The 24145-nt window shown below is 45.0% G+C and overlaps 1 protein-coding gene across 9 annotated transcripts in view; it reads left to right on the forward strand.

Moving 5' to 3' along the window:
- The first annotated feature begins 3605 nt into the window (after nt 1-3605).
- LOC108152559 (hemicentin-1) overlaps nt 3606-24145 on the forward strand; it is a 49197-nt gene continuing 28657 nt past the window's right edge. For 4 of the 9 annotated variants that reach the window (XM_017281991.2, XM_017281983.2, XM_017281984.2 and 1 more), the window contains exons 1-2: nt 3606-3802; nt 15016-15632. In XM_017281991.2, the coding sequence (XP_017137480.1) occupies nt 15446-15632 (187 nt within the window). In that variant the 5' untranslated portion in view covers nt 3606-3802; nt 15016-15445. The remainder of the gene's footprint in view (nt 3803-15015; nt 15633-24145) is intronic. The other 5 variants (XR_004471369.1, XM_017281989.2, XM_017281987.2 and 2 more) reach the window with 4 other exon arrangements.

The following is a 24145-nucleotide window of genomic DNA, read 5'->3' on the forward strand; positions in this document are numbered from 1 at the left end:
TTTATTGTTGTTGCTCTTATTGTTTTTAATAATATTTCTATCATATTCGTTTAATATTTAAATATTTCTCCCACTCCTTCTGTCGCTGCTTAAATTTTTTCAAAATTAGTTTCTACTCCCCCTCCCATCCCCCCAACATTATGCAAATTTTTGCGCATTTTGTGCGGTTGGTAAATAATTTTATGATGCCGCTTGGCTAAGAGTGTGCCCCGCCACGCGTTCAAACTAGTGCTTGCTGGGCCTCTGATTTGGGCCTGGGGGTTGCCTCATTTAAATGTTAAAAGGATTCAAGTTTACCCGGAGTGAAAGGGGCTCGGAAGCGGGCACTTCCTCATGGCATTCGGAAGTTGTCATTCGCCCCTTTGTGACTTAATTTTTGAATGAATAATGCCGCACTTGGGAGTCCCGACTAATTGCGAGCCAACGATGGGAGGATGCATGCCCCGGTCAAAGAAACAACCCATTGGATTAGCTGTACCTTAACCCTTTGATGGATTTCGATAGGGCTTAACAATAATCTGTCTGTACGGTCATAGCCTGGCCAAATCGGAAGAATGCTGTTCCTATGATTCTACTTTATAAAAGCCGCCTTTTGATAAGAGGATTAACCCTATTTCTCCTTCACTTATCTCCCAACTCTTTTTGATTAGCCTCAGTTCAAGCAGGTACCAAATTTTTTGGTCGGTCTCTGTATGAACTATGATTTTTCCCATTTTTACCATTTTTACCATTTTTACCATTTCTACCATTGCTCTACAACGTCCTTGTGTGTTGCAGCACTCAACAAACTGAAATCAAATATGACCAAGCCTTTGGCTCTAAACTTGTTAAGACTTACCCGTACACATGTACATATGTACATATACAAGTGCAAATAGAGGAGAACGAAAGAGGGCTTAAGAGTGGAAAGAGGGAAATGGGTTGTAGAGGGAAATAGAGCTTTTTGGAGAATTTTCTCCGTACACTTCATTATCCGGTTCTGTGGAAACAAAACGCATCTGGCAGCTTGAAAATGAAATGCTTTCAAATGAAACGAAAATCATATTAGAAACGCAGGCCGTAGTATACCGGAGTATAAACGCAGATGAAGACGAACGCTCCAAGGGAAAATGGAGCAGCAGCGGGTGGAAAACTCTATGAAGAGCTCATGGAAAATGTAAATAAAATTCCATGGCGAAACATTTTGCAATTACAGGGCACAACTCTCGTCTCGTCTCGTCTCGTCTCGGCCCTGAATCCACTCTCTACCAATCCCTTTCTCCTCGACCTCGACTCCAGTCCACGGCGAGTGCTGGTCATTAAATATTAAGCGAGCGGTAAAGGAAGAGGTTGCTCCCGTTGCTCCTGTTGGGCCCCAGAGCCAGGGGAGGGGCCTGGGGAGCGGCCTGGGGGTTTGTTTGCTCAGGCGAGAGCGAAAGTTCTTCGGCGAAGAATGGCTGGTCTCCGTCTCAGGGCCAGACGGTCGGGAACTGCCGTAATTCCCATTCCGATTCCCGTTCCCATTCCCATTCTGCGTCTCTCGATTTGTGAAAATGTCGCGACATTTGTGCTTCACTCTTCGCTTTCGTTTCCTTCCGCTTTTCCTTCGCTTCCATCCGTGTCTGGCGGCCGGCCGCCCTTTGGCACATCGTTGCAGCAAATTACAGAAATTAAAGCTAACGAAGCGCGAACATTGCCAACAACCCGACAAGATGTACTCCTACTACTCGTACTATATATAGAGCTATATAGAGACCAGAGCCGGAGCAAATCGGGGACAAGGTGTTGGGCCCACTGTGTGATGCGTGGGTAAAGCGTTCTCGCTCCTTTTTTCCCTTGCCTTTTCCTTGATTTTCCCATTGCTTTTCACGCCGTTTTCCGTTCCGTTTCGCTCCTTGCAATTTCTTGTCGCGTGCCGAAAGGATTAAAAGTAAAATTCCCATTTTGCGGCAATTGAATTAGTGCTAAAGGACCTGTGATTCGGGGTGAGCATGGAAATCGGAGGGAAATGCTTGGATGCCCTGATTTCCACCAGTACGAGTATTACAGGCAGGTATTACTCGCACGAGCCACGACATCCAATACCATTCCCGGGGGATAAACTAAAATAAATGCAAACCAAGTAAAACATAAATAATACAACAAGCAGTCGCGCACTCAATTACCAGTGAGGGTCCGTCCGTCCGTCCGTCCGTCCGTGTGGATGGGGGATGGCATCGGCATCGGATATGGTCCACAGGTAGAAAGTCAATTCCACCTGCCCACCTGCCACTCCACTCCTGTCCACCGTGGAGCGGAGGCGTGTGCTGCGTCAGCGGTGGCAGCAACCCCGTGCCTCATTAATACACCGTCGATATGTTGTGTGTGTGGCGGCGGGGCGGCAGAACGTGCGTAGGGGAAGGGGTGGGACGCACCTCAGGAAGGACGCACAGGTGTCAGACGTTCCCGCCACCCTGTAACACAAGACGCTATCGGTCCTTTGTTTTGCTCTGCTCATTCTTCGATTCTCTCCCCACCATTTGGTTCGCTCTCTCTCTCTGTCTCTCTGTCTCTGGCCTGTCAGTGCCGCTGTCTTGGCTCTTTTTGGAGACTTCTCGGGCTGGCTGTAGAGTATGGGGCAGCCTTTGAGGCAGTGCCTTGGTTTGTGCCTCGTTTGCTTTGGCCACTCGCCAGTTTTGGTTTTAGCAGATTCTCTTGCGTGTGCACATCCCCTCCCCGCTCCTGCCCATCCCGAGCGAATTTCTCGATTTGTGTCTTGTCGTCTTTTTGTTGAGCGCCAAAAATAAACACAACGTAAATCGTCCGAAATTGCTTGGGCTACAGCTCGGACGTTTCCAAATCGTTTGGCATATGGTGAGAAATCAGAAAATCAGCCCGATATATATATGCATCCATCTCCAGCAGCCGTCTTCTGCGGTGGCTCATTCTGTTTGTGTGACCCAGAAGATTTCGCCTCATTTCATGTAAACTTCCAAGGTCAAGATTGTGCATGTTTATATCCCCCCCCCTGTGTGGTGGTTGTTTTTATACCCAAATGAGTCAACAATCTATTAGCCAAAACTCTGTTTGATAATAATCATTAATGGATCTTTGTATCTTTGCATTCCACCAAAAGAACCATTCGATCCGTAATGTCTACTAATTAAATTGCGAGCACCTCTGGCATTTAGAGCAAAGCAACAGAGTCCCGAGATGCGGCAGCCGCAGATGCCAAAGTCAAATTTGTTGAAGCAGCTGAAAGCCGCTGAAAAGTCTCCAAGAGATGGCTAACATGTGGCCGACGGTATCGCTGTTGGCCTGGCCCAAAACACTTGACCGACCCGCCACCAGCTGTGGAAAGGAAACGACGTCGACGACGACGACGCCAGCTTCAGCTTCAGCGCCGACGACTACGACAACGTCAACGTTTCGCGCGGGAGCCACTTTAGGGGTTGTTCTCTCCGCTTCGCGTAGCAGTGTTGTCTCTGCCACTTGCCACATGCCACTGCCACTGCCGCCAAGGCAGAGGCAGTGGCACAGGCAGTGGCAGCTCTGCTGGCGCAGCAGCTGACGCCGCCGTTGACGTTGGCGTTGGCGTTGCTGCTGCTACCGTTTTGGCTCTTTGGCTTCTGGCCACCTTCGAGTGTATTTCAGTTTCATTTTGAACGCCGTGCGCTGAGAACGTGGACGTACTGCCGGTCTCGCTCTGTGTCTCTCGGTCTCTTGCCCCTCGGCTCGCCTCGAGTCGTAGCCAAACGCGTGTGAACCAAAAGAAATAATAATACTTTTTTTTGTTTGTTGAATGGTGGCATTAAACGGAACCCAACCAAAGAGCAACGTGAAAGTAAGGAATACGAAACAAAAGGCGATTAAAAAATATAATTTAAATTAGGAACAAAAAAATACAAAATAGAGAGTGACAAAATAAATTATAAAAAATATATAGAAAACAAAAGGTTCAGATTATATATTTAGATATATGTATTTCTGATTAAAAATATAATTTCCAAGGGAAGAAACTATAGTTCTCCACCAAAGACTTTCTCTGACGACAGATGTGCACGAAATTAGCACCAGAATTTGGCCTTGAAAACTGTTTTGGCTTCCGGTCAAGAATAAAAAACGGCGATCCCTCGAATAAGCTCGTAACTTTTACAAGAAAATAATTTTGTTCTCTTTTGATTTATAATCATAATTTCTTGTATGTGGTGGCATGCGGCAGCAACAAGTAAATCATCGATGAAAATACACCTATATTTAAATCTGAAAATGTTGTCATAGGAATAACATTGAGAAATACTCGTATATGAATATTCTTTTCTTTTTTTGTTGTTCGAAAATGAGCGAATGTTTGAAATATGTGTGCTAAAAGCGAAACCGAAAATCTCTCTATACATCCTCTACGAGTATACGATGTATATATGGATACGGATTCGTGGCGTATGCGACGATCTGTGCGATGTGCCGGCTAAACAGAAGTCGCGGGTCTGCTCAGAAATTATATCATAGCCGAATCCACTTTTAAAAATAGCGCGCAATGATTTTTTCTAATTTTTTCGTATAATTCAAGAAAAAATATGTGTCATGCCTGGTAAAAAAAAACATACAAACATATGCACTATATATATATATTTGTATATTCAAACGCAAATCGGGGTTACATGTGTGTATGGCCGCAGATACAGATAATCCCGAACCGAAAAGATCCGTAAGGGAAGGCATATCATGCACCGACTTTTGCTTTCCAGATAGATTTCCTTTAATCAAAAATAAACACATAAATAAATTGTGTAAAACATTGGTCAATATGGATATTATGGTTCCGAAATGCCACACTACCAGCCACCTGCCACCTGCCACCAGCCACCTCCTCGCTGCGGTAGAAAAACGACAAAAAAAAAAACAGAGGCCGGAATCAAACGGAATAACTTTTTCGTTATTGTTCCATCCAAAAACGCCATCCCTGGAGGCCTGCCTGCCTGCTGTTCCTCCCTTCTTTCGGCCAGGAAAGACAACGAAAAAACAATTTGAGGGACGGGAACAGGTTGTGCACATTTTAATTCACGGTTCGATGACCACAACGGAAATTTCTTTAATGACCACATGCGACGACGCGGACAATGACGGTCTCGAATGCTCCCAATGCTCCCAATGGAGGCCGGAGACAACTGCACGTGGGTGCAGATTTTGGTGGCAGGAGGGTAACCCGATGCGTTGCACCACCACCGGCCTAAATGAATTGAACCGGAGGTCCGTGCGGACTGTCCCCGTCGGCCCCCCGACTGTCTGCATCTTCCTCTCACCACCACAGTGTTGCAGGTGTTTCATGCAGAGCATTCTGCGTTTGGAGCTTATTCCAATTATTCGCAATGTTATTCAGAAAGTAAACACTTTTCATGGCATATTATGGCGAGAATTGTTGTATCTAATTATATCGAAATTCAATTCACATCATGATTAGGAATATCGCAATATTTAACAAAGAACAACAGGCTCCTCGTATATCGAAACCCAATTTGCCAATTACCATTCGAAAACATTAACACAAATAATCGCTGGCCGATCGACGTAGATTCAATTAACGGCGAGGTCCGTTAAAAATGAATTGTTAAATCTGTATTTTTGTATTTTTGTGACATTTTAAGCCTTTGGCAGTCAAACAGAAAGAGCAAAAACAAAACTGGGAAAAAAAAGAACCCAATAAATAGAAAATGGAATAATAAATAATGTAATTTATGCAGCATAAAATATTATAAATCCCAAATTATAAATCATACGCAATATATGCAATTGGAACTGCAATCAGAATCAGCGATTCCAGTTTTTTTTTATTTTATTTATTTATGCAAATGAGAATTGTTCCATGTCTCATTGTGTAAGTAAATTAAATTGGAAAACGAAGCCCCAAGCCCCCCTCTAGTGCTAGCATTCACCGAATAACGCCTAGGACTACTTAAAAGTACGAACCTCTGTATTATCAACAGACTAGAGAAAGTATCATGGGAAAGACGCTTCATTTGTTACAATTACAGGGGGGGATACAGGGGTTTCGGGGGATTCCGAGCTACTCGAAAACTCAACTCGACTCCCGCTTCCTGCTGCCTGGAGTTTACTTTCGATGGAGAAGATGGAGAAGGAATTTCTGCCAGTCAGAGACTCTGAGTAAATTGTAGCATACTTTCAGGTGTGCCAGCCACGTCGTTTAGTTTATTTCATTTGTGCAATCAATCAAGCGGATGAGAAGGCCAAAGAGCAAGTCCTGCTCCCTCCTCACCTACGGCCGTGATGTTTAAAGTGAAAGGATGACTGGATGGCTCCATCGCCCATCGCCCATGTCCATCCCCCCCAGCGTCAAAATGAAAATGTCTGCAAAGAGAATATCTGTATGTTTTCCCATTTGATCTCTCTCTTTCTCGTTTTGGGCGGGGGCTCAGGCTCCCACGCGTTCAGCATAGTTTCGTTCTAATTTTCTACGCAACCCAAAGTTGTTTTTTCTTCTCCTCTGCTGGAATCACAAATCAACAGCAAAGAACAACAAAAGCTCAAAGGTTTTTTGCCTCGAACCCATACCCACCCGCCCACCTCCTCCGCTTCGCCACCTGTCGTGACCAAGCCAAAACAGAATACAATTGCCACAACGAAAACGAAAGAGTCGCAAGTGCTACGCTACGCCTTTCGGCGCAAATTTCCCAAGGTCTGGGCAAGAGAGAGAGAGAGGGAGAGGTAGAGAGAGAGAGAGGGAGAATTACCATTAAAAGCGCGCAACTCAATTTTTCGGATCTTCCGCCCAGATCTTCCCCCACACTCGATTTTGACCTCTGTTTCCCCTTTGATTCTTGGGAATCTTCTTCTGGTTCCCAAAGTTGTAATTGAGTTTCTCGTTTCTCCCCCTTTGATTTCTTTTCGAGCTGTGTAAATGGAAAATGAAATATTTTCACTACCGAAATGCATCGTTTCAGTCGTTTCAATTCGCAGAGGATTCTGCTGTAACCTTTGGTAATTCCAATTGGAGTATTTATGTGCCCGTACCAGTAACGAGGACATAACATGTTCATATGTATGTCTGTAGGTACGGGAATGTGATGGCGATAAACAAGCAAATAAAAAAGCAATTAATGCGCTTGTCGCAATCAAAGTGTAGCCGTTTGTAGCCGGCCACAAGTGTATATCTGAATCCCATAGATGAAGCCCATAGATGCGACCGGCAATAGGCAGCGGACAGTCCGCAGTCGGCAGTCGGCAGTCGGCAGTCGGCAGTGGGCTAAACAAAAACAAAATAATATATCAAGCGAACATCAAACATTTACCCAGCGGACAAAATCGTAATAACATTGGAGTAAACCGAATAAAAATATTAATGGGATCTCCATCCGTATCCGCATTCCCATTCGCGGCCCCCAATGGGTGACACAACCACACACCCGCACACCCGTGGACACATTCGTAGGCCTTCCGACCACATAAATATTTGCGGGACGCATTACGGTTAAAGCCATGGACATGTTTACCCGCTGTCCGGTGTCGTCTGTCCCCTGTCCCTTGTCCCCTGTCCACTGTCCGTTGTCCGTCGTCCCCACGGTCCTTTCGATATGTTTGTTTCGGTTTCTATTTTGCATGTCATAAATTGCTGCACAAACAAAGGCAACGGAGAAGGCCACCGAAAGGCCACCACCAAGCACCACCGCAACAGCAACAGAAACAGCAATAGCAACAAAGAAAACCGCATTAAACGATATTTTTCATTTGGGGTTTTCCCCAAGATAAGGGGGCGCTGTCTCCGTGCCCGATTCCATCCATCTCCGGGACCCATATGAGCCATGTGTCATAGACTTCATAATGATGATGTTGACGGAGGGGGAAATAGTTTTTCCTTTAGCTGCTTTTCTTTTCCTTTCCCGCTGCACATCCCACATGGCCACATGCCCACATCCCCACTTCCCCTCTCCTCCACTTCTCCACTTCCCACATACATTCTACATCCTACTCTCTGGCTATTTATTATTTGCCCAATGTCTGGTCTGGAAATTTGTAGTCTGCATCTAGGCGTTGTGCAGCTTGTTTGCCAACTAAACAGTCAGTAGCGGGAGATCGAGGATTGCGAACGGGTGGTGGGGAGGTGGGGCGGTGGGGAGGGTACAAGGAGGACGGACTGGGACTGGGACTGGGACTGGGTCTCGCTAACCGCCTAGCCATGCATCATATTTTCGTTTTGGCATTGTCTGCAGTCTCTTTTCTGGTTGCATATCATTTTGCAAGTGCATTGTTTTCCGAGGGTTTTTTTCCGAGGACAATGAGTGGCGTTGCCCTTGTTTTCGAAACATGGTTTATTATGGCCACATGGCAGATGGTAAATCAAGTTAGACCCGGAAATTGCAATGAGCAGGCGAACCTATACACTTAATCATCATCATCGTCAGACGATATGCCAGTATCAGTGTCTTTTCCAATAGCATCAAATACTATATATTCTCCGAGGTTCCATTTGCAACAGTCCTGCTGTGAGAAAAGGATATGTTTTGCCTCTGAAAACCCTTTGCTGAACGAAACTCGATCGAAATCTGAGTTCTATATATCATATGGGAGGGTCCTTTGGCCGTCTCTCTTGGTGTGTGTTGCCGCTCAAAAGTTGTGATGAATTAGCCAAAAACATGCATTCCGCTGGGGTACCGTTTCGCGTCAGACGACGGGTACACGTTTAATTTATTATTCTACTTTCTAATCAACATTTATGTGTGTGTGTGTGAGCCCAGAGAAGGTCGAGCACACACACACATAAGGCGTTAGTGTAAGCGTAAGTGTTACCCTGTGTGTCCTTATCTGGTGTTACCTTTTTTTCGCTGTTTTTTTCGCCTCTAGCCGCACGCAAGAGTTGGGTTAAGCACACATTCGAGAATTGCGGCACAATAAAAATACTTTGCAAATTAATTAGTGAAATTGTTTTGGGGCCACGTCGAACTTTGTTCGCTGCAACTTTTGTCGACCGCGCTGCTAATTATCAAGAACTCCCTACGCCCCTCCGAGCACCACTCCGCCCCACTCCGGCACGCCCCTTCAATTGCCTATCCACCGAACAAACGAACACACACCGAAGCCGAAAAGAAGCGGAGCGACTCCCGTGCCCCAATGGGGGGAAATTACATTAAAATCCTAAATAATGAAATTGCCAACGCAATAAAATGATTTTATGATTATGGCCCCAGAGTGTGTGACTTACTCCGGCTCCTGGCACCCGGCACCCGTCCCCGTGACATGACTCCGTCCGTCGGCAAACTCGTCGATAAAATTCGAAAGCCAAGAAAATGCGTGCGGCATATTTTAGGGCGGCACTTGCCCCCGTTGCCCCCGCAACCCCCGCAACCCACACAGCCCACGCAGGCCTTTGCATGCGTCTGTCTCCATGTCTGTGTACGCGAGCTGTAAATTAATAATATCAACTTTGGCAGCAAATGTCAAAAGGAGCAGGAACATGCCTCCTTCCCGCAGCACTGTGACATGTGTGGCACTTTCCGCCCATCCATCCTCCTCCCCCATCCATCCTCCGGAATCCAATGGAATGTGCGTGACTCTTGATGACTCCTTAGTGTTTACGGCCTGCCGAATCAAACTTCAATGAATGACATTTGTGTACATGGAGAAGCTTTCTCAGACATGTTCGAGCCCTTGCGAGGAGCGGGGAGGAGGGTCCAGCAGTGTAATGCATAAAACATCTCCAAGTCTAAGGCGAAATCAATTCACACACAGAACGCTTTTCATGGATCCCGTATTCAGAAGTCATAATTTCATATATATTTTGAGCCCAATTGTTAGCCAGTCTGTGGCGAGTTCCTCCTCCAAAAAGAGTGAACCCCAAAGCCATGTTTTCGTTTTCAAATGTTCTACAAAGGGTCGCGAAACAGGGCTTAAAACCCTTGTCAAGAGCGCTTTCCGTGGATTGTTTTATGGGGACAAATTGGAAATTAACCACCACCCATCAGCTACCACCCACCACCGACCACCACAGATGCCGTGCGGAAACGGGAAATGTCGTACATTTATTACTTTTTAAATTTCTTATTAGCAGATTTTTCTGTGGAATGGGCCCTGGGCCTGGGTCTGGGCCTGACAATCAGCATACAATATTTGAATAAATTGAGTTCTGTCATCAATGTCCAGCCAAAACCACAACCACAACACATTTTCCCGCATCTCACACACACACACACGGACACAGAAGAGCTTCCTTCCCGCAAGACAAGCCAGCAATCAGCAGCTCTTATCAGAGAAGAAAACACACAAAAAATATAGCGGGGTGGGGTGGGGTGGTGCGGGTTGGGTTGGGGGATGCAAAATGAAAAGAATAATCATATAAAAACTCAACAACATGCAACCACTATGGGTATAAAGTCGGCAGACCGAGTAGATTGACTGGAAGCGAGCGCTTGCCTGTCGGGCAGCGGCAGCAGGCAGCCCCCAATCCCCAAAAAGCCACTCCAGGGATCGTCCTTGCCCCTTTGGCCAACAGCCACCAGCCAGTAGCAGTGGCACCAACAGTAGCCGTGGCAGCGGCAGCACGGTGGGTTGGGGGGTTGGGGAGGTAAAAAAAAAGTGTTGTGTAAAGTGTTGCACATCAGGCCACAATGGCGCTAAGCCAATAAATTAAATCAAACAAGCGCGATAACCATTTCACTTTTGCCATGTCTGTCCTCTCTCTCTCCCTCTCTCTCTCTCTCTGTCTCTCTCTCTCTCTCTCTGTGGCTCTGGTCTCTGGCCTGGTCTCTCGTCTCTCGTTGAGACCACTAGACACTCACTCGACCAGACCCAACTTTGTTGTGGGATTCGCATACGCAGTTCAGTTCAGTTCCAAAAACGAGCGAAAAAGACCTGAAAAACCGACAAGAACTGAAAAGTTCCAATAGCGTAAACAATATAAAAACTGAAATGCATGAGCTTCTCGGTGCAAAATAAAACAAAAATAGCCATAAATGCATTTAAATAAAAGAGAAAATAAAATACGAACCGAATGGAAGAAAATAAGACAAGATACTCGTACAGCGAGTAAAAACCAAAAAAAAAAGCTGAGTGAAAATTGTTTAAAAGCTTCTGTGACATATTCAGCGAATACATTTTTCCGCATATTCCATTTCCCATTTGCTTCCTGGTTTATTTTTTTGTTTTACTATTATTTTTATTTTTATTTTTTCAGTTAGTCGGTGGGGGGTCCACGCACCGATAAAAAAAGATGATTATTTATTTTTTCCATCACGAGTGTGGAGCGTAACGACGCGTCGCCATTCTGCTGTGGCATCTATGGAAAATTATTAAAAGTTGTTGATTGCTGTTTTGATAATAAGTTTCTGGGGTTTGGGCAGGGGCTGGGGCTGGGGATGGGGATGGGGCTCTTGTGGCTCCTGCTGCTCCAAGGATGATGCTGATGATGTTGTCAGGACATTGCTCCATTAAAGTTCAAACGATTATATCTATATGTTGTTGGCATATAGCACAGACACTCGTACTCGTACCCGTACTGGTACTCGTATGCTGCATGCTTCAGGGAAAAGTTTTTGGCAGGAGGAGTCTTTGAACAAAAACGAAACAAAAGCTCACTGAGGTCACGCTAAAAGCTCAACAAATTTGTAGCCACTCTTCTCGTGACGTTAGAACAAAAAAGAGCAAAAAAAAAAAAGAAAAACATGAAACTACTTAGCGTCGTTGATGAATTGTGACATTTTTATGGGTTTGTCTTTGCACGGCAGCACAGAGAAGAGAAGTGGAAGCGTCCACTCTTGGCTTAGCCTTAACCACCCACCACCCACCACACCACCACCCACCACACCACCACCCACCACACCACCGCACTTCAGTGAAAAGTGTGGCCAGTCATGATATATACTTTTCACTCGCCTCTCACTCCCCCCTCCCGTTTCTCCACCCCCTCTTTAATTGTGAAAGGTCCAACCGCTTTCGACCCTTGAACGCTGAAAGCGACCCGCATATGATGCCACCTGGAAATTATTTAATGCGCCTCTCACGTGTCGACAAGTCGTTGAGAGCCTCCTCCGTACGCATAACCCGGTGAATATTTATCGTTGCAGGTTCAAGTTGTGTATTCGCGATTCATTAACTAAAAGCTGAAAGCTGGCAAAAATTGCTAAACACTGCAGAAGGCCCGGGAAGAGGATTTCCTTTTTCTTCTCGTTTGATTTCCCAAGCCATTGGATTCCACTTTAATGAGTCGTTTACGGGAGAAAGCTGTCGGAGAGAAAGACTTCCCACACAAATATCTTAACTGCCTTTAATTGGCTGTATGAACCGACGAAATTCCCTTTGAAGTAATAACCCGGAATCGCATTCAAGTGCTGGGAATACCGTGGAGAAACGTACCTACGAGTACATTAGTCAAATGCGAACCAAATCTTTTACAACATTCGAATCGATGTAGAGAGGATGCGACTTTCTGGCCAAAGGAAAAACTCGGCAAAAATAAACAGAAAAGCCCATTAAACGATATCTCATCAAGAAAATCGCATTAAATATGTTTCTGCCTAATTTCCCACGATTGTGGGTGCCTGAGGGGGAGGTGTAGGTGGAAGTGGAACCGTTTGTTCCTTCCATCATTTCGTTATATGCATACAAAGGCGATAGCCCCCACAGTAGTCGTATATCTCGTGTACATATGAGCGGAAAAAAAAAACGCATTGGCAGAGCCAAGAAACGAAAAGAAACAGGGATAATTTTTTATGTTGTTTCCGTCGTGGTTTTTTGTCTCTCTCACAGTTGAATGGCCACAAGGCCCATACGAATCGGCCAAAAGACACAGAGATCCCAAAGAACGGCAGAGAAAGGTAGCAAAAACGAGAAATGTCGTAGATGAGATGAGAGATGAGAATAAATGAAGCAACACACATGTGTGTGTGTGTGCGAGAACAGAGAGAGATAAATTACGTGGCAAAAATTAGACAATCGGAAAAGCGGAAGAGCGGAAAAGAAGCTACGAAATATACTCAAAGAATGGGAATCCAAACTTTATTTTCCCCATAAAAAGCAAAGTCCTCTGTGCCTCAGGCATTTGCTAATATATATATGTATATATATGTACATATGTATATATTGTGCTACCTGATGGCACTTGATTTGGCCATCATTTGGGCCGATTCCGGAGCCGAGTCTCACTTTGGCCATATTTTAATTTCGCACGCGCCGGCTGCTTAAGCTGATTAATGGCCTCCGAGCAGAAAAAGCTGCTGTCAATCAAGAATGTCCGCACGGAAACAGATCCTTGAGGTGGCCCCCGAAGGAGCTGCTTATGGCGGCACACGGGATGCCGTGGCAGGGCCATGGACAGATAGTTAGTAAGCTAGACATCGCTGATGGCCCCTCCGCGCAGCCCGCTCTGACAGCCATTTAAACTGAATGGCTTTAAGATGATTATTGAGTTGATTTTCAATAAGAAGGCTCCCTCTTCCTGTCATTTCTGTCAGGCTTGTAGCGCGACCCGGTGAGCAGCTCTCAGTGGGGGTCCATCTTTCATATTCCCGATCCGATACACTTCGATATACAGGTGTTCATATATATATTTTTATTCTGGTGATATACTTTATGGGCTTGGAGATTGATCCATAAAGTATCGTGCATGATGTAGAAAACAAGATCTCATAAGAGCACACACACTCGTACGTTTTATCAAAGAGTAGACGGTGTGGACTCTATGTGGGCGGGTAGACAGAGTGTGTGGAGAGTGCGGCATGCGGCATGCGGCATAGTGGGTGGGTGTGTGGCGTTGCGCTGCTTTTGACGTTGACGTTGACGTTGGCTCGCCAGATATTGGTCAAGTATTATAGACATACATACATACGTACATATGCCAATATCTAGTATGGTATATGGGGAAATATAAATTTGTCTATGCGATGGCATACATAAATATTTTCATGCGGTTTTCAGTGGGGGCCCCCCAGTCACGTTTTCATTGGAAAACAGTATTTTGGCTCAGTATTTGTTAATACTATTCGATGTTTGTTGGTCCCGCCAGCCGCCGCCGCCACACCCGCCGCACCCGCCGCCTCTTCATATACTATACATATACTTGGGGATTTATTTATTTTTCCCGCTTCGTTCGCTTTGGCAGAGAGCAAAAGGCAAGCAAACAGTGGGCATATGGCGGCGGGATGGCCTTCGGGGCTGCCTCAACGCCGTGCCTCATGCACCCACAAATTGGAATCAATATCGGAGCGGCCTCGAAAATACACAAATCGTCGTCGCCATCGCCATTGCCGCTGCCGTTGCCCGTTGCCCGTTGCCGTTTCCCTCCAATCTGCCCAACATCTTCGGCAATAGTCAAGAGTCGGGAGTTTGCTGGACAAACACAAACACAAACACAAACACAAACACCAACGCAAACACGAGAAGCGAAAGAAATTACAAAATATTGTGGAGCATACTTTTAGGAAATTGCGCCGGAAAGAACTAATACAATGTTTGGCCTGATTTTGACCAGTTTTCTCCCTCGCATCGCATCGCATCAATATTGTTGTTATTTGTGTCCGAGCCAAAATCAAATAAACCAAATTGATTGAAAATCTTTGAAAGTTGTTGGCGTCTAACTTTTCAATACCCAAGAGGAACATTAATTGGCTTTTGCATTGGCTTTTTATTTTCAAAAATTGATATTCAATCATCCGACAGAATAACCAAATATACATATTAGCCCTTGTCCTGGTTCTGGTTCTGGTTATGGTTCCGCGAAACTGACAAATTTAATCAGTAATGGAGACATGAGCTGGCTTCAAAAGCGAATTGGTTTCAATTACAATACAAGTCCTTGAGGATGTGTGTGTGTGCAATGCGATGCGATGAGATGTTAAGTAACTCGAACATCACATAAGTAGATATTTTTAATGAAAACTCGAAACATTCGTGCATTTAAGACAGATTTAAGCTAACTTTAAAACGCAACAAAAAGTCGATTCCACAAGTCACATTTATTTCCATTTCCATTTCAATTTCCATAGAAACCTTAGATGATTTTGCTCTTGTTTTATATTAATCTGAAATATTATTCTTCCTCTGGTTTCTTTGCAGACCAAAGTGCTAAATGTTCAATGATTGAAATACGACACCTACAAAATAATAAATCAGAAGGAAAAAAAAGATAGAATACAAGTGAAAAATCAATGTGAAACAAAGTAAATGATATTGTAAAGGCAAACGCAGAGAGAAATCAACTAAATGCCAAAGCGAGGCGAGGCAGCGGCTGAAAATTGAAATACAAAACTGACATCGAAACAAAATAAAAACAAAGCAAAAACAAAAAAAAAACCAGAAATCGTGAAACGAAAGAAGCGACTCGACCGACACCCACACCACTCCCCACCCACCCACCACCGCCACCACCACCACCCAAACAAATATTGAATGCGCGTGAGTGAGGACAAATCCGAAAGCAGGTGTTTAATACTCTCGGCTAACAACACAACACAACACTGGCGGCACTGTCTATAACACTGGAAACATGTTGCTGAGACGCTCGCCACACAGCGGCATCCCCAAGAAGTCGCCGGGGGGTCGGACGCCATCGCCATCGTCATCGCCATCGCCATCGCCCTCGCGGCCATCTTCACACCCAACGATGCCACTGCAACTGCAACTGCTGCTGCTACTATGCCTGGCATTTGTGGGCCATGTCAGTGCACAATTTGGTAAGATCTGTTACTGAAGCGGCGGCACAATCTGCACAATAAATATAAATTAAGCGGGGAGTACACATGTATTTTAAAAGGCCCCCAGTCCCCCCACCATTCGGGGCCCAGCTTCTTCCTAATGCATTAATTATGCGTTTTACATAGTTTGCTTTCCAATAGAATTTTACATGATTATGGAGTTTTGTGCAGAGTTTCGGCATTCAGCAATATGCGACACACGGAGTTTTAATTATGCTGCCACATGCAGCAGCAACAGCAGCACCAACAGCAGCAGCTCTTCCACGCGGGTGTGGCAAATATTACAAATGTTTTTGGCTGCCTTCTGTGCAGTCCATGAAATCGTAACGAGCTGCATTGTAACATTTGGCCAACAACAAGATCATGCATATTAAACGAGCAGCAAACTTAAAGAGTAAAAAGTCGATTCATGTTGGGGGGGCTGTGGGGGGCGCTGGCTTATTATTTAATTAATTATACACTCGTCGCGCCTTTCCTTCGTTACTTTCTATTATTAATTTAGCAGACTAGTGGAAAACGGAAAATGGTAAATGGAAAATGGTAAATGGAAACAGTGGCAAGGGCCATAAAAAAGAGCGCTCTCTTGAGTGTTTGTGGATCTTTTTCTGCTGCCTCTTTTCATTAGCATTTGTTTGGCATCGGCTTCTGTCTGGGTCCTGTGCCACCAGCCAACCGTCGGCCGCGTCGGTCGCGTCGGTACACTTTTCAGCACTGCATCTGCCCCCCGCGCATCCATCCCAACCATCCGCCGAAGCCCTTTTCGCCATTGTTCTTTTTCCCATTTTTCCAAAGTGCAACTACATATTTTTTTAGCTTTTCCCGTTGTTGCGTTTTGTCGCGGCTAAGGCCTCGTCGCTTGTGCCAAAGGAGCAGATTTTTTAACGAGCAAGAACATGGAACGAGTCCCCTCTAAGTGAATTCAATTTTCGGCTAGAGAGATATTCAATTATTAAATTCAACAGTTTCGCTGCTCAGTCTTTTATGACGTTCGTCTCACATTTTACCGAATCTCATTAGACATTTCCATAATCACAAAATGGAACTAAAAACCACTCCAAACAGTTACTGGCAGAACATTACCAATGCTCAAGGGCGCTCAGGGCGTTATTATTGTAACCGAAATGGTGTGATAGGCAAAGCGGAATAAACCAATTAAAAGAAAGTGACGACGAAATTGGGAAACACGCGAGATGACCATAAAACAACTGATCTGCAGGCAGGTACTCTTCCGAGTGCCCAGTACACTCGTATTGTGAGAAAGTGAGAAGGTATCTGGTGTGCTGGAGGAAGCTGAATGATTGCCACATGATGATGATCTCCTACACTTAATTAAATATTGTAACTTCTGTTCGGCGGGATTCCGAGAGGTTTGCTTACATTTGCTGCTTGGCTTTTTGCTGTTCTTTCCGCTGCCCTTCTGTGCCTTCTGGCTTTTGCTGGCAGTGCATGGGAAATGCATTTACGGAATGCTTTCCGCAGCACGAAAGCACGCGAGTGAGACAACATTTTCCCAGCTTTGTTTCGAGGCTGACCTGAGACTCGACTCGACTCGACACGACTCGGTGCATGAGAAAGAGAAATGTCGGCGGAGCTGGAGCTGGAGCTAGAGCCGGAGCTGCAATTGCGGATGGCTCTTCTCCCACGCCATTTGCATATGTTTTATGATCTCCAGTTTTCATTATAGTACATCTTTTATAGTACAAAGACTCTCCCGAAGAAGAGCGGGCCGCCGGGAAAAGCATTAAATATTCTAAGCTCTTGTACTGTTGCTGGCCCAACGCCCCAAGGCCCCAAGGCTCGCAGCTCGCAGCCCGAGGCTCGAGGCTCGAGGGGTGCGAATTCTTCACACGTTTAGCGTAAAAACAAACTTTATGTGCAAACTTGGCGCCATTTTCGTTTTTTTTTTTTTTTTTTAATGAAATTTTCTGTCGCTTCGCCCACTTTGTGGATATATATCTGCATATATATTTACTCGTATATCTTTTATACTTTTATGACTTTCATTAGAGTTTTTCATTTCGCCTAGTTTATGGTCCGCACGGGCTATTTAACTTTAAGATATATGTATCTCGAATACGAATACAAAAACAACAACATATGGCTTGGGTCAGACACATGTTGTACGGTGTACGGTGTACGGTGTACGTTGCACGTGTGTCTGTGTCGTGTTATGCCTAATGTTTATTTTCCATACAATCCGAATTGGCCAATACCTCAAATGAAAATGAAAATGAAAACGAAAAGAGGAGCCGAAAAACTCTGTTCAATTGCCGCACAAAATGAATTAGTCTATAAATAATAGCTAGAGAAAACATTTGCGCTTCATCAGATGCAGCAGCAGCAGACCCCCCTCACCCCCCCTCCCACCGGACGAGACGGATGTTGCATGTGCAACATTTACAGGATGCCATGGCAAAAACATTTTACGTATTTTTACTCTTCTATTTGCAGAGGCAGAGTCCGAGTGTTATATCATTTTTCTATTTTTATTACTTTGAAACGCATTTCATTTTAGCATTTCATTGGCTGTTCCGCCTCCGTCTATGCCAGATTGTATAGAAGGTGGCATGGCATATAATTGAACTCTCGAAAAAGGGATAAACGGATTGATATTCGGTTTCTATCAGTATCTGCATCTGTTTCTGTGCCGTGTAACGTGAGCCCGTCTCTATTGGAAAACCTCTCATGCCCCTCATGAGGCAGTAATCCATTTAAATTTAAACCCATTTTAAAAGTCAAAAGCACAACTGCATGATGCTCGTGTGGGGCTTTTCCCGTCCGTCCATTCATCTCCCCCCCCTGCATTACGGGGGACGGGGACGGGCACAAGTAATCGTACGCAGCGGAAAATTTTATTTTATGATAACACAACGGCAGGAACATTAAAATACAATGCAGCATGCCACACACCACAACAGGCACACAACGCAACACAGCACCACGACAGGCACAAAGCATTCAAATGTGTGGCACAAACTGGGCTTGTCATTTGTAAAAGCGAACAGAGCAGAAGCCGAAATCGGGAGACGTCTCCACAACGCAACGGTTGGCACGTGCCTCCAAGAGAATGGCGAAGGGCGAAGGGCGAGGGGCGAAGGGAGTACCATAATACACCCACCCACATTCACTCACTCGTACGCGTACGCGTACGCGTAGAGTATCCTTCTCCTCCTGACTGCTCCCCCCCTCCCGAAAATCGTATCCCTTAGACAGACTGTGTGGCTTTGCCTCGTTTTGCTCGCTTTTCTTTTCTTTCTCCCCATCGCCGTATCTTGATTTGTGGCAATTGAATGTCATGTGCAACAGCAACGGCACCAACAACAACTGACAGCACAAACATTATCAGCAACACATGGAAGACCCACGCACACAACCCCATCCCAATCCCCAATCCCCAAACCCCAACGCCCATCCCCATCCTCAGAGAAAGGGAGATTGTACTCCTACGCTTTGCTATATTGTATGTGTCGCGTCCTATTGCGTGTGTCCCATCTCGCATCTCTCCTGGTAAACAAATTTTCGATACGGTTTCGATTGTTCGCATCGCGCGTCCTTCCTGCCTGAGATACGGATTTCATGTATTTCACGGAATTCAATGGGAAGCAGGTGTCTTGAATTAGTCAGTGTAGCCTTAGCCGGGCGGGGAGGGGGGTCTACCATTCACCATTCAACGTGCAACATTCAACTGCTCTTTCTGTCAATGATGTTAATTTGTATGGCTCTACAATGGAGGATAAGATGTTTTATGATGATGTTTCTGGGAACTCCTTTGATGGCAATCAACAATTTTAAGTCCTAATTCCATTCCTATTCCATTCCTATTCTATTCATTTATATTATACCTACTCATGGATATGGTACGATATTATCTCCAGACCATGAAAAGGTTTCCCTGGCCTCGGTTCCAGCTCTCGTTGGGCGGCGTGCACTGCCCGTGCTAATTGCACGAAATCGAAAGCCAAAATCAGGAATACCATTATTGATTTATATTCACCAAAATTCTCATCAAATCTGTGTGGTCTTGCAGCACGCGGTAGGCAAATACCAAAAGGCAAATCAATTAATGCGATAATTTAATTGTTGTCAAATGCGATTCCTGTTGCCCATTGCGTTGGCCTTCCGCTTCGATCTGCAGCCACTGCTGTTTGTTGCTGCACACTGCATGTTGCATGTGGCAGCCAATCAGGCAATGCCAATTAACGCCAAAAACAAAATTATGCCGGACCGTTCCAGGACAGGGCCATGATAAGTGCCCCACTACGGACAGGTACTGGTACTATTTGAGGATATTTGTTATTAGCAGCACTCTGTGTCCATTAGGAAGTCGCCAGTCAGTCTTCTACTCTAATCAAGTCAGTTGTCATTCGGGAGGCTGTCTAGCAATAAAATACCACTCCTCCACACAGTCTCTCTCTCCCTCTCTCTCTCTCTCGACTGTCTCCTACTGCCACTCTAGCAATTGAATATGCAAATTGCTAGTAGCTCCTCCTCCCATCCGCTTCCAATCAGCACACACCCCCCTCAGCCATCGCCCATCTCCCATCGCCCATCACCCATCGGGGATGTCCCCTCCGCCGTTTGTGACCACAGAGGCAGAAAAATTCATAAAATTGTTATAAATAGTACATGTACTTGCTCTCCGTCTCTTCTCTCGTTTTCCTAAAGGACTCTTCCATGTGTGTCTCTGGCTGGCAGTTTTTGTTACCATTTTAAATGAAAGCATTTCCCTTTAGCACAGTTCGGTCTTTGATTAGTTCCAATGTGTACGAAAGGGGTTTCTAATTGGTGTTCGAGTGACTGTCGCCAATTAGGGGTCCATTTTCCACATCTGAGGCGTCCCCAAAGTACCAACTATAGCTCCTCTCCGGTGATTATGGGGAGCATATTATATTGTTCTCCAGCTGTTTTATTGGCTTGATTTCATGGAGGCCATCTAGCAGCCAACTGGGCCACAAATTCCAAGCCGAAATTCTTTGAAAACCGCATGAGGTTTCCTGTTCAAAATATTTACATAAATAGAACTCAGAATAAATCAAAACATATCCATTCTATGGACTAGACAAAGACTTTTTTGAGCTTCTCTCTCGACAATGCATAAAATGTCGTTTAGTTTGTACAATTTGACAGTTAACCATTAATTTAGAAAGGAGCAGGGACATCTACAAGCGCATAGAGATGGGAATACAGGAGCCAGGAGCAAGGAGCCAGGAGCTAATGCAACTGCAGAATGCTTTGGCTCCTTATGGATGGCCCTGAAAGTGTCAGGGCAAATTAAATGGTTTGTTTTCCCCATCTTTGCATTCTGCCAGCCACGTAAAAAGTAGCTCATTGTGATCCTTCTCTTGTGATTTCCCACTCTGTGGGGAAATGGCATTTTCCCGTGACTCATGCACCTGTTCGTGATTCCTTGGCTCGTAAGATTTCCAACCCCTCCACCCCCCCTGTAAGTTATATGAGTGCATTTTTCAACCAAAGTGAAGTGCAAATATTGGCTAATGTTCCGCTTTGGTGTAGCGCTCGTGCATAATCCAACTCCTCCGCCCTCTGGACCTGCCCCCGCCTCCTGTGCCACTGACATTGATTAAAGGCACTGCCGCTGAAGGCGTTTACGAAGTTTAAAGTTGACATCCCCTAGATTTGTTACCCCTCTCTCTCTCTCTCTCTCTCTCTGGGTGGATGGACAAAATTTAAATGAAAATGGGGAATTCTTTTGCTTAGTTTCATGTTTTTACCATAGAAAAATTGCAGTGACGAGGCCCGGATTGGGTTGCGGCTTAAAGCTTACCAAGCAGATTTTCATAAATCAGTTTCTGGCTGATCCTCGTACCCCCTGTAACCCGATATCGAGCCGACTAGTGCACCTTACCATGTCAAGGCTTCAGGGGGGGGCGGGCCGCTGTGTTTACTCTTCTTGGGGATTTGTACGTTCTGCTCGTCGTACTCTAGTCGCGGCAGTAGACTCCGCTCCTAGCCGCTTGCGACATGCCACAAAATCAATGAGCATAAAATATTTGCAAACAACTACCGACTGGCGACTCTCGACTGTCGACAACCTCCGACTGGCGACCACTCAACCAACTGTCAGCACAAGTTGAACAGTTGGCAAATTTTGAAAGTGAAACTTAATACCTCGGGGACCTGCGCTCGCAAACTCGCACTTCTGGCTTCTGTGTGCTGCATGCAACATTGGCTTGCAACAACTGCTGGACGGACAACTTCTTCTGCAGCACATATGTGGGCACTCGTTTGGCTTCTTCCTTTTTCTGATTTCCCATTTGCTTTACTTTTTTTCTTATTTTTTTTGTCATTATTACTCACATATTTGCTGTTGGTTTTTACTTTGAGAATTGCTTCCTGGGCTGGGCAACGATTTACTTGAATTACTTCTAAATATATCCGATTTCCGGAAATATGGAGATAATTATAACTCGATTTTTGTTGGTTTTTTGTTGGTTTTTTGCATGGAGAAAGCATGAGAAAGTCCATCAATCATTTATCCATCATCCCACCGGATCCGGTAGTAAATAAGTAATTTCAACCTTGTGGGAATTATAGGATACTCCAGAAAGTACAAGAAAATCCTTAAATCTGGAATTCAAACAAAACAACACCTTCCTGGACGACTCTCCCAGCACTCGCAGGACTTCCACTGCCACTTCTAGTTCCTTTTGCCCCCCGCCCCCCGACACACCAAGGCCATGGTGTAGTGTGTGCTTAAGAACTTAAAAACTCTTGAAACCCTAACTTTGGTTTAGTTTTGTGTGGCACCAAGATCTTTGTTGGATGTTGACTTGCGGCTGCATTAAAGTTTCTCCTGAGGTGTCGGCCAGCATCCCAATGGGGCATCCACTGGGGGCACAAGCGGGCGCAGGAGCAGAAGCAGGTGGATAATTCTGACAAATCGGACAAGAAGGCAGCAAGGACAAAGATTGAGAAGCTTTCATTTTGTAATTTGTCGCATGTCAACAGGGGGCGCGGCATATTATATTTGCATTAATGCGACACACTCGGAAAAGCAAAGGGAAAAAAGGAACCAAACCGAACCGAACAGAAAAGAAAAGAAGGCCAGGACAGGCCAGGACAGGACAGGACAGGACAGTGTTTTCCCTCTTAGCAAACAAAACTTTTCGTTGTGTCAAACTTAAAGCTGTCCAAGCATTTGGAAAGAGAGACTTTTGCCTTTGAGAAAAGTCGCCAAATCTCCCAGAACTTTCTCTGTCTCTCTCTCTCTCTCTCTCTATCTCTCTCTCGCTCTGTGTCGTATGTAAATAATAGGAAACGAGGCGGCAAAATAAAACAGCAAAAAGTTCAAACATATTTAAATTAGGCCTGAGCGCATTTTGATGATGATGGAAAGTTTTCTCTCTCTCTGGCAAAAGTTTTTGCTGACAGCAATTTTGTTGCTACTTTTTGTTGCTTTTTGTTGCTTGTTAGTTGTGTGTTGTGTTGTTGTAGGAATAACATGCTCCCATCATTATAACGTGAACTGCTTTATTATTAGAACTTTTTCTTGTACTTCGGTAACATTTTGTTTGCTGTTTTTCTGTGCGTTTGTTACCTGCAGAAAGAAAGGGAAACACATTCAGAGAACTGTAGTGCCTCTTGGAGTTATCAGGATATCCACGTTCAGGTGTCAAAGCCTCGACAGTGCGTAAGGGATTATTACTCTTTGGGAACGGAGCTGAATTTTACGGAATAAACAAATGGATTTCGAAAAGCTTTGAACCATTGCTTCAATCAGTTACAGCAGAGATGCAATCCGCTTTTTGTTTCATCTTCAAAGTCCCGTTCCCATGACCACAAGCGGAGGGGCAGAGGAGTACACGAGTACAGGAGTACAGGAGTACAGAAGTACATGAGCACTGGACGGATACAGAATGCCTCCTGCTAACATTCAAGGCTCTGGCAAACGAAAAAGAATTTTTGTGTTCCGAGCATTGTGTAAGCGGCTTTTGGTTATCGACTGACGTTTTCAGACCAGGCAAAGGCTACACATATCATCGTAGCAATACCTTCTCGTTGTCCTTTTACAAACAATTTGACGTGCGACAGTTGATGGTTGGCGAAACCACAAATATCCGTAAAATGTAGTCAAGGTGGACGTGGACCCTTCATCGATTTCTGTTAAAGAAAATTTCGTTGACGTAATACATTTTTTAGTTCGGGAAAAAGCTTCACCACGATACTCTCTACGACAGATAAGGTCGTACGGTCCTATACGGTACGGTCTTCCAATTTGGTCCAATACTTCCCCTGAACTTCATCTGGTGGGTAAAAAACGTAATACCCTCTCTGCAAGGGTATACTACGTGGTGGCGAAGGGAAGAGCGGACGGTACACTCTCTCACATACGATATGCGATATCCTTTCTCTGCCAATGTCCTCCTGAATAAAAAAAACTTTTGTTCAATGTGGAAAAGTGGAGTGGGGGAAAGCGTTGTGCTGGCTTTTAAAAACACCAAAGCACCGCAGCACTTAATTCGCTTCCTTAT

This window comes from Drosophila miranda, chromosome XR, assembly GCF_003369915.1.
Source record: "Drosophila miranda strain MSH22 chromosome XR, D.miranda_PacBio2.1, whole genome shotgun sequence".
NCBI classification, from domain to species: domain Eukaryota; kingdom Metazoa; phylum Arthropoda; class Insecta; order Diptera; family Drosophilidae; genus Drosophila; species Drosophila miranda.